Source organism: Arachis ipaensis, chromosome B04 (assembly GCF_000816755.2).
Source record: "Arachis ipaensis cultivar K30076 chromosome B04, Araip1.1, whole genome shotgun sequence".
NCBI classification, from domain to species: Eukaryota; Viridiplantae; Streptophyta; class Magnoliopsida; order Fabales; family Fabaceae; genus Arachis; species Arachis ipaensis.
The window spans coordinates 24685796-24698703 of NC_029788.2; the positions used below are offsets into that span (position 1 = coordinate 24685796).

The 12908-nt window shown below is 36.8% G+C and overlaps 1 protein-coding gene across 8 annotated transcripts; it reads right to left on the bottom strand.

Moving 5' to 3' along the window:
• On the bottom strand, positions 1074–12679 carry LOC107639193. Of its 8 annotated transcripts, none has more exons than XM_021121017.1 (8): positions 12332–12679; positions 11068–11200; positions 10566–10603; positions 10430–10474; positions 3678–4193; positions 3152–3275; positions 1844–1951; positions 1074–1677 (listed from the first exon to the last, which is right to left on the bottom strand). In XM_021121017.1, the coding sequence occupies exons 5-8, from the start codon at positions 4025–4027 to the stop codon at positions 1441–1443; spliced, it is 819 nt and encodes a 272-aa protein (XP_020976676.1). In that variant the 5' UTR covers positions 4028–4193; positions 10430–10474; positions 10566–10603; positions 11068–11200; positions 12332–12679; the 3' UTR covers positions 1074–1440. The 8 variants fall into 8 exon arrangements, with proteins under 8 accessions (XP_020976676.1, XP_016198132.1, XP_020976679.1 ...); XM_016342646.2 differs by having other exon boundaries at positions 10566–10653; positions 10932–11200; XM_021121020.1 differs by lacking the exon at positions 10430–10474.

The following is a 12908-nucleotide window of genomic DNA, read 5'->3' on the forward strand; positions in this document are numbered from 1 at the left end:
ATCGTCAATTTTAGACTTATTAAAATGGACAAGAAAACCATCGATTTTTAACTTATTAAAATGGACAAGCGAACCGTTGATAAAATTTTAAAAAGATTGACAAGTTCTCCGTCTATTTTTTATTTTTTTTTTGTCTATTTTGAATTTAAAAATTGACATTACTGCCGTCGATTTTAATAGCTACAGTTTTTTTTATTATTTGAAAAATAATAGTCAATTAAATATTAAATAATGAGACAAATAAACTTTTAAATACAAAAATAAAATTTATAATAAATATTAAATAATGAGTTTACATACTTATCAAAACAATAATAAATAATCCTCTAACTTAAATATTTAAAACAAGATAAATAACTAAACTCCACTAATAATACAAAATATTCAAAACAAAGTAAATAATCCTACTCGTACTCATCTAAATAGTCCTCATCTGAGTCATCGAGATCGTCAGAATTATCCTCCATATGAGCGCCCTGTGACTGTCCTGGGGGATGCAAGATAGGTGGAGTTTTTTTCCTGGGGCTGCACTTTTCTAGGAGCTTGGAAAAGTAAAAAGAGGAGGTGTAGGGACATGTGATCCAGAACTACTAGGACCCATGGCCCTTACATACTCAGTCAAGCTGCTAAGTTGATGACTAAACCGATCCATCTGTGAGTTACAGGTGTTGAGATCCTCACGCAAGGATTCAACCGTCTGTTGCCACTCTCTTTTTTCCCTTTGAGTATTATGATTTATTCTCTAAGATCCAAAATATCAGTGATGGTGGTCGTGGTTGGCCCATCAACTCGGGGTCGCACCATGGAAGAATTCCTTACCTCACCTATGCTATATACCCTACCTTTTCGTTTTCCACCCACTGTCTCAATCCATATGCTTTCCTCAGAGAAGTTTTTTTTATTATTTTAAAAAAATAGTCAATTAAATATTAAATAATGAGACAAATAAACTTTTAAATACAAAAATAAAATTTATAATAAATATTAAATAATGAGTTTACATACTTATCAAAACAATAATAACTAATCCTCTAACTTAAAGATTTAAAACAAGATAAGTTACTAAACTCCATTAATAATACAAAATATTCAAAACAAAGTAAATAATCCTACTCGTACTCATCTAAATAGTCCTCATCTGAGTCATCGAGATCGTCAGAATTATCCTCCATATGAGCGCCCTGTGACTGTCCTGGGGGATGCAAGATAGGTGGAGTTTTTTTCCTGGGGCTGCACTTTTCTAGGAGCTTGGAAAAGTAAAAAGAGGAGGTGTAGGGACATGTGATCCAGAACTACTAGGACCCATGGCCCTTACATACTCAGTCAAGCTGCTAAGTTGATGACTAAACCGATCCATCTGTGAGTTACAGGTGTTGAGATCCTCACGCAAGGATTCAACCGTCTGTTGCCACTCTCTTTTTTCCCTTTGAGTATTATGATTTATTCTCTAAGATCCAAAATATCAGTGATGGTGGTCGTGGTTGGCCCATCAACTCGGGGTCGCACCATGGAAGAATTCCTTACCTCACCTATGCTATATACCCTACCTTTTCGTTTTCCACCCACTGTCTCAATCCATATGCTTTCCTCAGAGACAGGCGGTGGATCAGTTACACCAGCCTCTATAGCAGCCTGTCGCTCTTGCTCAGCCTGAAACATGCGCTCTTGAAATGTCTCCTACAATGATTGGTAAACTACTTTAAGTATCAATAATAATGCAAAAGTTAAGAAAATATGTGACAAAAATAAGTCCAAAATTACAATAAAGGAAAGCATTAAGTCATTTCATTTTGCACATTCTAAGTTACACAAAAAGAAATTACAATGAAAATATGTAAGTTACCTTTGCCATTCGGGAGTGTTCATCAACCCATTGAGTCCTATCCTCTTTGTGAGTATGGGTGTGCTCAAAAAACTCATCCATACGCGATGGTCTTCCAAGCGATTGATTCTACATAATATAAGTTATAATCAAAAGAAAGAAGTTGATATTATTGTCAAGGTTTAGAAAAAAACTCAATTTTTGCATTATTACTAGTCAAATAAGGTTCTTGCGTAATTAGGCAGATTAGAACAATCAGCAAAAAGGAAACAATCAAGGGATCTGTATGCATTTGTGTTCATAATAACCAAGATAAATAATATGTATATATATAACACAATGATTACCTGAGTATGTTTCCATTTCATGTCACCTAACACAATCTCCACCAAAAATAATACTCAAATCACAAATGTCAATGATGTTTCAGTTTAAGGCAACAGAAGCCGTAAGATGCTGCATATGACATGAAGCTTTCTCCATGAGTGTTGACTAACTTCCCAACTCATTCTTAATTAAGAAGGTACCATTTATTACACACAACAGGTTCATTGCTTTTAAACTAGTCAATTGATTCTAGATTCCTCGATAATAGATTTTATTTTGGCATGAATATCTCGGAACTTCACAAAACAGTGAGACCAGGTAGGCCTATTCATACATATAACATTATTTATAATCTTTAATTGTAGATGTCATTATTTCTATCTCTCAAAATCCATCAAAAAATTAAATAGAACAAGAATGTGTCTCTCCAATAAAAATCTTACTTCAGCTAGTTGTTCAAGCTAGGACAAACATACTAAGGAACAATGAGAAAAACAGTGCATCAAACCAGATTACATATTTTTTGTAAGAAGTATTCATAAATATCAACAAACCAGATTCTAAATCATTTCAATCTCATATCTAATTATAAATGCAGGTGATAACAATTTGAGTCGATAAAAAACTTACCAAGCGTAACCTCGTTTCTGGAAAGGTGGTGCCTCCTGCAGTGTGAAGAGAGGTACCTCGAGTTGATTTTCTAGCAGCTGTATTTCTTGCCTGTAATTGCCTATAGGCATCAGTGTCCCAACGTCTCATCAATTCACCAAGAACTTCTGGTGGGATCCAATATGGACGGGCTCCTTTTTTGCGAATGGCATGGAGCATACCTCGTAGGCGCTTGGCTGCCCTAAACCTCCAAGCTTGATAAATGTCATCCTCTTCCGTATCAAGAATATCAAAGCATTTATATTTTTAAAAAAAAATAACATCTTGCTATTATATAACATACTATAATATATAAGATTGTGAAATACGTAAAATAAGATCGATAAAATTTACCCTCCATTCTGTCCACCATATTTTTCGAGTATCATCATCTGCCTCATCAAAACTCTGCCAAGACTTGTAATTTTCCTTAAAAACCTGAGAAATGCGCTTCAAGCCAGGCTTTGGTGGGTGCCAACTACATCAATAATTCCAAGGTATATCAGTTCAGTGTGATAGGCAATTTTCATAATCATAGGAATAGTGTAATTGAAAAAGAAAAATGAAAAACAGCTTTTAAGTTTGGAAGAAGACTCTTGAATTTCTAGTAAAAAAGTGAGGTCCCGGCAAGTTCTCACAATAAAATCTCATAATATATAGAAAGGGACATTAGCTTATATCATCAATATCTATATATCTAACCTACCACCAACATTAAGTTAAACTAAAAGAGGAGATCAGAGGGATTATTGTGTATATTTCTTGGCCAATGATTAGCAGAACTTTATATCAGCTAGCCTAGATTCTAACTAATTATAAAGACATATTATTTCATAAAAATGAGACATGCTATTCATAAAATTTAAAGCAAATAACAAACCATTTGGCACCATCATATCTAAGCTTAGGATCACTTGTGATGAAGTGACCAATGGCAGTGGATGTTCTTGGACCCTGAGTATCTTGGGTACCAGTAGATGTGGTTTGTTTTTTCCCACAAGATCTTGCTCGATTGGGAGTTACGATAGCTGGATCACTCTGCACACTATGTGAGGCAGTGTTGGGATGCTCATTGGCTTGTTGAGCGCATGATCTTGGTGCACCCGGAGTAGGCATCATGTGTATCTGAGGCTTCTGACGAGAGGGGATAGTAGTAGCAATAGGTGGCGATCTCCCACTAGTCGGAACAGTCGTGCCTCCTGATGACCCAACGAGTGTATGGATCTGCATGTAAGTCAAGTGGGCAACCGGTAGAAAGCCTAGGCCTCCCCTTTCGGCCTCGGCCACGGCCACGTTCTGTGTCTTTACCAAAGATATGTACAGTAGCTGGATCACCCTTTTGGCCTCGGCCTCGGCCACGGCCACGATCGCGATCTCCGTCTCTACCAACCATATCCTGTACACATTGAAATTAGGTTTTAATAGAGTAAAAATTATTTTTTAATTAAAAACTTGTCTCTTCAATGAAATTAACTTTTCACCAAAAGAAAAATTCTCCTATATAATATGGCAGCTTGTATTTTTATGCGTGTGTGAAATAGTATAATATGGCAGCTTGTAGTAATGGAAGAGATTTTTGGTCAATGTAATTGCATATAGCTATGTGATTATAACTGGCTAGTAAAGGGCACGTTAGTATTAATCATTTGGTTTCCATGACCTAGTAATTCTTATAGTAAGAGACAGATCAAGAGAGAAATTGGCACATCACATGGTATATAAATTCTTATATTATTCAAAATTTTGGATCACAACAGCATCTGACAAAATAATTTACTGTAGCTATATAGTTGAATTATTTTATTGTTTATTTATTAATAATTTAATTTTGAATTTGATGATTTTTAATGTATCTTTTGAAGACAAGAAAAAGAAAAGCATTTGTTTAGAAGACATGATTGAAATTGACAAGAAAAAGAAAAGCATTTGTTTAGAAGACATGATTGAAATTGGAGCGTTGAATGAATAACTAGTGAAGGACCACACATGCATGTTATATGATTATTGAGAGAGAAAGTGTGTCTCTTCAATTTGCTTCCTTGGGCCTTGATGAGCGGATAATTTATATCCTTTTTGGTATTATTTTTACATAGTTTTTAGTATGTTTTAGTCACTTTCTATTATATTTTTATTAGTTTTTATTCAAAATTCACATTTCTAGACTTTACTATGAGTTTGTGTATTTTTCTGTGATTTCAGGTATTTTCTGGCTGAAATCGAGGAACCTCAGCAAAAATCTGATTCAGAGGCTGAAAAAGGACTGCAGATGCTGTTGGATTCTGACCCTCCTGCACTCGAAGTAAATTTTCTGGAGTTACAGAATCCCAATTGGATTGCTCTCAATTGCATTGGAAAGTAGACGTCTTGGGCTTTCCATAAATATATAATAGTCCATACTTTGCTCGAGATTTAATGGCCCAAACATGCGTCCAAACGCCCACCAGAGATTTCTGGCGTAAAATGCCCAAACTGGCACCAGAATTGGAGTTAAACGCCCAAACTGGCACCCAAGCTGGCGTTTAACTCCAAGAACAGCCTATGCACGTGAAAGCTTCAATGCTCAGCCTAAGCACACACCAAGTGGGCCCCAGAAGTGAATTTCTGCACTATCTGCAGGTAGTTACTCATTTTCTGTAAACCTAGGTTACTAGTTTAGTATAAAAACTACTGTTAGAAATTTATTTTAGAGGGATCTTTGATCTAGCTTAGGCAATTGTACACGTTTGGAGGCTGGCCTCACGGCCATGCCTAGACCTCTTTTCACTTATGTATTTTCTACGGTGGAGTTTCTACACCCCATATATTAAGGTGCGGAGCTCTGCTGTTCTTCATGAATTAATGCAATTACTACTGTTTTTCTCTCAATTCACGCCTACTTCTTCTCTAAGATACTCACTTGTACTTCAATATGAAGAATGATATGATCCATGACACTCATCATTATTCTCAATTCTATGAACGCGTGCCTGACAACCACTTCCGTTCTATCTGAGCTCAACATAGTCATTGGGCGACAGCTTGAGTGCGTATCTCCTGGGTATCTAATACACGGACCGAGTCCGTGAGATTAGTATCTTCGTGGTATACGTCCCAAATACCCTTGACCAATCCAATCAATACCTCTTCCCCAAACACCATTCACCTATCAAATCCTACGCTCTTCTCTATACTCTCTTCACCACTCACATCCATCCATCATAAAATCCCACCTACCTCACCATCCAAATTCAAACTATTTCCCTCCCAAACCCACCCCTTCATAACCGAATTCCCCCTCTCTCTTACCCTATAAATACCTTTCCTTACCACCTTCAATTTCACACATCTTACACACTTATACCCCTTTTGCCAGAACCACTCCTCCACTCTATCTCCTCCATTTCTTCTTTTTCTCCTCATTTCTTTCTTCTTTTGCTCGAGGACAAACAAATCTTCTAAGTTTGGTATGGAAAAAGCTCTGCTTTTTGTTTTTCCATAACCATTAATGGAACTTAAGGCTGGAGAAACCTCTAGAAAGAGGAAAGGGAAGGCAATTGCTTCCACCTCTGAGTCATGGGAGATGGAAAGATTCATCTCAAAAGTGCATCAAGACCACTTCTATGAAGTTGTGGCCAAGAAAAAGGTGATCCCTGAGGTCCCCTTCATGCTAAAAAAGAGTGAATATCCGGAGATCCAATGTGGGATTCGAAGAAGAGGTTGGGAAACTCTCACCAACCCCATCCAACAAGTCGGAATCTTAATGGTTCAAGAGTTATATGCTAATGCATGGATCACTAGGAACCATAACCAAGGTGTGAACCCGAACCCAAAGAATTGGCTCACAATGCTTCGGGGAAAATACTTGGATTTCAGTCCAGAAACTGTAAGGTTGGCATTCAACTTGCCAATAATGAGAGGAGACCCTCATCCTTTCACTAGAAGAGTCAAATTTGATCAAAAGTTGGACCAAGTCCTCATGGACATCTGTGTGGAAGGAGCTCAATGGAAGAGAGACTCAAGAGGCAAGCCGGTTCAATTGAGAAGGCCTGACCTCAAACCCGTGGCTAGGGGATGGTTGGAGTTCATCCAACGCTCTATCATTCCTACTAGCAACCGGTCTGAAGTTACTGTGGACCGGGCTATCATGATCCATAGTATCATGATTGGAGAGGAAGTAGAAGTTCATGAGATCATATCTCTAGAACTATACAAGGTGGCTGACAAGCCCTCCACTTTGGCAAGGTTAGCCTTTCCCCATCTCATCTGTCACCTATGCAATTCAACTGGAGTTGTCATAGAGGAAGACATCCTCATTGAAGAGGACAAGCCCATCACTAAAAAGAGGATGGAGCAAACAAGAAAGTCCACTCATGGACTTCAACAAGAGCATGAGAAAATTCCTCATCAAGAAATCTCTGAGATGCCTCAAGGGATGCATTTTCCTCCACATAACTATTGGGAGCAACTCAACACCTCTTTAGGAGATTTGAGTTCTAACATGGAGCAACTAACAATGGAGCACCAAGAGCACTCCATCATCCTCCATGAAATAAGAGAGAACCAAAAGGCCATGAGAGAGGAGCAACAAAGGCAAGGAAGAGACATAGAGGAGCTCAAGCACTCCATAGGATCTTCAAGAGGAAGAACTAGCCGCCATCACTAAGGTGGACCCGTTCTTTAATTTTCTTGTTCTTATTTTCTATTTTTTGATTTCCATGCTTTATGTTTTATCTATGTTTGTGTCTTTATTACATGATCATTAGTGTTTAGTGTCTATGTCTTAAAGCTATGAATGTCCTATAAATCCTTCACCTTTCTTAAATGAAAAATGTTTTCTGAAAAAGAAAAAGAAGTACATGAATTTCGAATTATATCTTGAAAATAATCTAATTATTTTGAGGTGGTGGCAATACTTTTTGTTTTCTGAATGAATGCTTGAACAGTGCATATTTTTCATATTGTTGTTTATGAATGTTAAAATTGTTGGCTCTTGAAAGAATAATGAAAAAGGATAAATGTTATTGATAATCTGAAAAATCATAAAATTGATTCTTGAAGCAAGAAAAAGCAGTGAAGAACAAAAGCTTGCAAAAAAAAAGGGGCAAAAAAAAGAGAAAGAGAAAGAAAAAGCAAGCAGAAAAAGCCAATAACCCTTTAAACCAAAAGGCAATGGTAAAAAGGGATCCAAGACTTTGAGCATTAATGGATAGGAGGGCCCAAAGGAATAAAATCCTGGCCTAAGCAGCTAAATCAAGCTGTCCCTAAGCATGTGCTTGTGGCGTGAAGGTGTCAAGTGAAAAGCTTGAGACTGAGCAGTTAAAGTCGTGGTCCAAAGTAAAGAGTGTGCTTAAGAGCTCTGGATACCTCTAACTGGGGACTCTAGCAAAGCTAAGTCACAATCTAAAAAGGTTCACCCAGTTATGTGTCTGTGGCATTTATGTATCCGGTGGTAATACTGGAAAACAAAATGCTTAGGGTCACGGCCAAGACTCATAAAGTAGCTGTGTTCAAAAATCAACATACTGAACTAGGAAAATCAATAACACTATCTGAATTCTGAGTTCCTATAGGTGCCAATCATTCTGAACTTCAAATGATAAAGTGAGATGCCAAAACTGTTCAGAAGCAAAAAACCACTAGCCCCGTTCATCTAATTGGAAATTAGCTTCATTGATATTCGGAATTTATTATATTTTCTCTTCTTTTTATCCTATTTTGTTTGTAGTTGCTTGGGGACAAGCAACAATATAAGTTTGGTGTTGTGATGAGCGAATAATTTATACCCTTTTTGGCATTGTTTTTACATAGTTTTTAGTATGTTTTAGTCACTTTTTATTATATTTTTATTAGTTTTTATTCAAAATTCACATTTTTGGACTTTACTATGAGTTTGTGTATTTTTCTATGATTTCAGGTATTTTCTGGCTAAAATTGAGGAACCTGAGCAAAAATCTGATTCAGAGGCTAAAAAAGGACTGCAAATGCTGTTAGATTCTGACCTTCCTGTACTCGAAGTGGATTTTCTGGAGCTACAGAAGTCTAATTGGCACGTTCTCAATTGAGTTGGAAAGTAGACATCTTGGGCTTTCCAGCAATATATAATAGTCCAGTTTTTTCGAGATTTGATGACCCAAACTGGCGTCCAAACGCCCACCAGAGATTTCTGGCATAAAATGCCCAAACTGGCACCCAAGCTGGCGTTTAACTCTAAGAACAGCCTATGCACGTGAAAGCTTCAATGCTCAGCCCAAGCACACACCAAGTGGGCCCCGGATGTGGATTTCTACACAATCTACACTTAGTTACTCATTTTCTGTAAACCTAGGTTACTAGTTTAGTATAAAAACTACTTTTAGAGATTTATTTTAGAGGGATCTTTGATCTAGCTTAGGCGATTGTACATGTTTGGAGGCTGGCCTCACACCCATGCCTAGACCTCTTTTCACTTATGTATTTTCTACGGTGGAGTTTCTACACCACATAGATTAAGGTGTGGAGCTCTGCTGTTCTTCATGAATTAATGCAATTACTACTGTTTTTCTCTCAATTCACACCTACTTCTTCTCTAAGATACTCACTTGTACTTTAATCTAGAGAATGATATGATCTGTGACACTCATCATTATTCTCAATTCTATGAACGCGTGCCTAACGACCACTTTCGTTCTATCTGTGCTCAACGTAGTCATTGGGCAACAGCTTGAGTGCGTATCTCTTGGGTATCTAATACACGGACCGAGTCCGTGAGATTAGTATCTTCGTGGTATACGCTAAAACCATTGGCAGCATTCCTGGGATCCAGAAAGTCTAAACCTTGTCTGTGGTATTCCGAGTAGGATCTGAGAAGGGATGACTGTGACGAGCTTCAAACCTGCGAATGTTGGGCGCAGTGACAGTGTGCAAAAGGATCAATGGATCCTATTCCGACGCTAGCGGGAACCGACAGATGATTAGCCATGCGGTAGCTGTGCCTAGTATTTTTCATCCGAGACGAGAAATCCGACAGTTGATTAGCCGTGCAGAAACCGTAGAGGACCATTTTCACTGAGAGGATCTTACAGCTTGCCATGGAAGGAGAAGGCATGGTTGGAAGAAGGCAATTGGAAAGAAAATGTTCAGAAGCAACAAAGCATCTCCAAACGCTTATCTGAAATTTGCACCAATGAATTACATAAGTACCTTTATCTTATTTTCTGTTTTATTTATCTTTTAATTATCAAAACCTCATAACCATTTTGAATCCGTCTGACTGAGATTTACAAGGATGACCATAGCTTGCTTCAAGCCGACAATCTCCATGGGATCGACCCTTACTCACGTAAGGTTTATTACTTGGACGACCCAGTACACCTGCTGGTTAGTTGTGCGGAGATGTGAAAAGTGTGAATCACAATTTTCCACACCAGGCCTCCTCTCTACCCCATTATTATTATTATTCATCCACAATCACAATTATTCAAAATTCATATTAATAAATAAATATCAAGTTAAGAAATAAAAAATAAATAAATATCAAGTTGCATGGGCCACATAAAAAGTTTTTCTTTTTCATTGTTATATGCCCTTCTAGTCTTCATTCTGATATTTCACACACACATATATATATAGTCGTAGCTATAATTACTCTCTTCAATGTACTTTTTTACTTTTTACCTTGTATTTTTTTATTCTTCTGACATAACATGGATTGCTGGCAGCCTGTCACACGCATGCACAAACACTAGCTAATTCAAAGAACAAGGGCAAAAAAGAACCTCTGAAAAGCAATAAGATTGAGAAAGTAATATACCTGGGCAGATGAAGTCCCTACTGAACCCAATGTTTTACCTTGTAGAGAAGTAAAATGCCACATGAAGGTTAATGGAGGTAACAAATGCCTAAAGAAACAAAACATGAAAGTATAACAATAAAATTGAAAGAAATGTTTCTAGCTGACTTCATCAAATTGAAACAGACATGAGGCATGAATAACTATGTAATATGAGGCATGAATCATTCTTTTTATATTAAATTTTCATTAAGGTAAGTTAGAGTTGAACTATATTCTCCACCCTACTCCAAAAGCAAAGAAATCAAAATGTTTGGCTTTGAAAAGTTCCAAATTATATGCTGACAAACTAAAATAGGTAGATTGAACATATGAACAAATATTTACACGGTATTGTCTTCCTTGTGTTTATGAAAGGTTACTTGAAATTTGAGAGTTCTTGCCAAAGACTGATGCCACCTTTAAGAAGAGACAGCTGAGAAGCTAATAAATGGTTAAATACAAGGATGATTTAATGGGTTACTTCTTATGTTGCAGATATCACATAATCTCTTAAATAAAGGGATAGGATGCCAAGAGAGGACCACATTTTGTGACTATATCCCAACTTCTTCTGTACTTGGAGGGCCTGAACTTCTGTTTCATTAGTATATTCTCTACAGAAAGCAGAAACCATGTGAATAGTTTTTTTTTGTTGAACTCACTAAAATCACAAAGTCTAAATCCCCTATTAGCCTAATAAATATAAAATTTATCAAGTAAAACTTTTGTTAGCCAACGAAAATAGCACATAAATCAGTAAAGTCAACACATAACATGCTTTTCGAAAATATTAAGGCATGGATAAAACTTCAATAAAGAAATAAGAGAACAAAATATATAAATAAATGAGCTATACATCCCATGTAAGAAATTTCTTTAGCTATAGTTTTCCATGCATATTCCTTTATTTAAAATATTATAATTTTATATACTTTGAATTAGTGCAATCTATGAGAACAAATGAACAATGAAGAATGGTTTTTCTTACACCAGGCATCTTAATACTAGATACTGTGTGATGTTCTGTTTGTAGAGAGAAAATGCAAATCATGGAAAGCAAAAAGAAAAAGAGGTTAAGCCTAGCTAAACCCGGACATTAGCGACCAAAAGGTTAGCTCAATGTTTTTCTTTAAACCAAATTCGGTAACCTATATTTTACAAGGTCACGATTCCATTAGTTCGCACAAAAATGTCATTATTCCAAGTAATTATTCACACATACATCTAAAATGAAACCACCTAAAATCTGTGCCTCAAATATCAAATTGATTTCATGAACCTAAGGTCCTAAACTACACAACCTCTTCGAATTGGTTGCAAACTCTACTAAAACATATTCTGAATTCACCAATAAATTTCTCACAATGTCTTGATCATAATGATAACAAGTCCTTCTTTATCTCCATAATTCTTAACTAACCCTTAACAATCCCTAAATGTGCCTAAATCTTAATGAGCTACCACAAGTGTTAGGCCTTATGGTGTATCATACTTAATAAACTCCCCATGGACTTTTTTCATCTTATATCACTCAATTGGAACCAACACCAAACAAGATAGAAACAGCAACTACTAAACTATCTAATTTTTTTTTTCAATTATACGGAACAATATATACATAAACATAGAATTCAGATGACAATAGAACATAGAACCATGGTCACGAACTTCATATAAATAACTTCAAATAATAAAATTCCAGATAAAACATGAAAGATGCAAAATCAGGCAATTAAAAATGAAACCTCGAAGCATGCCGGAATCGTTTCTGGGAGGAGGATCAGTCAGGGGAGCTGGAGGTGGGCTTGGGGAAGCGGCGCGGCAGCTGAAATGGCGTCGCTGGAGGAGGACGGTGGTGGAGAGTGGGTGAACAGAAGGAGTGAGTGAAGGAGAGAAGAGAAGGAGGTTCACGAAAGAAGAAGAAGGGGTAACCGTGACAGAGGAACAACGGCAGTGGAGAATGACAGTGGCGCAACTGTGAATTTGGGGTAGAACAAGGGGGAATTGTGTTTCTGGTGATTGGGAAATTTGGGGATGAAATGGGAAATTTGGAGGAATTGGGTTCGGAACTTTGGATGCAGGGAGTGGACGCGGGTATTTGTGATTTTAGCGATAAAAATCAACGGCAAATATGTCGATTTCAATTTTAAAAAAAAAATAACACTCTAGACGTCTATTTTATACCTTAAATCTACAACGTTTGCTTAACTTTTGAAAAAGATCTAGATCGTTTATATTTATCGATGGTAAGTGTTGTCGATATTTTAAAAAACAAAATCGACGCCATGTTCGTCGATTTTAAAATAAAAGTATTTTCGCTAC

What these genes read in the sequence shown, in the direction of transcription:
- LOC107639193 (XM_021121020.1), bottom strand. Translation starts at nt 4,027, where the DNA reads ATGCAGATCCATACACTCGTTGGGTCATCAGGAGGCACGACTGTTCCG. An exon ending in AGATATGATGGTGCCAAATG is followed by an intron (nt 3,276 to 3,677) that starts GTTTGTTATTTG and finishes TTATTGATGTAG; the next exon opens with TTGGCACCCACCAAAGCCTG. An exon ending in AACACTCCCGAATGGCAAAG is followed by an intron (nt 1,678 to 1,843) that starts GTAACTTACATA and finishes CAATCATTGTAG; the next exon opens with GAGACATTTCAAGAGCGCAT.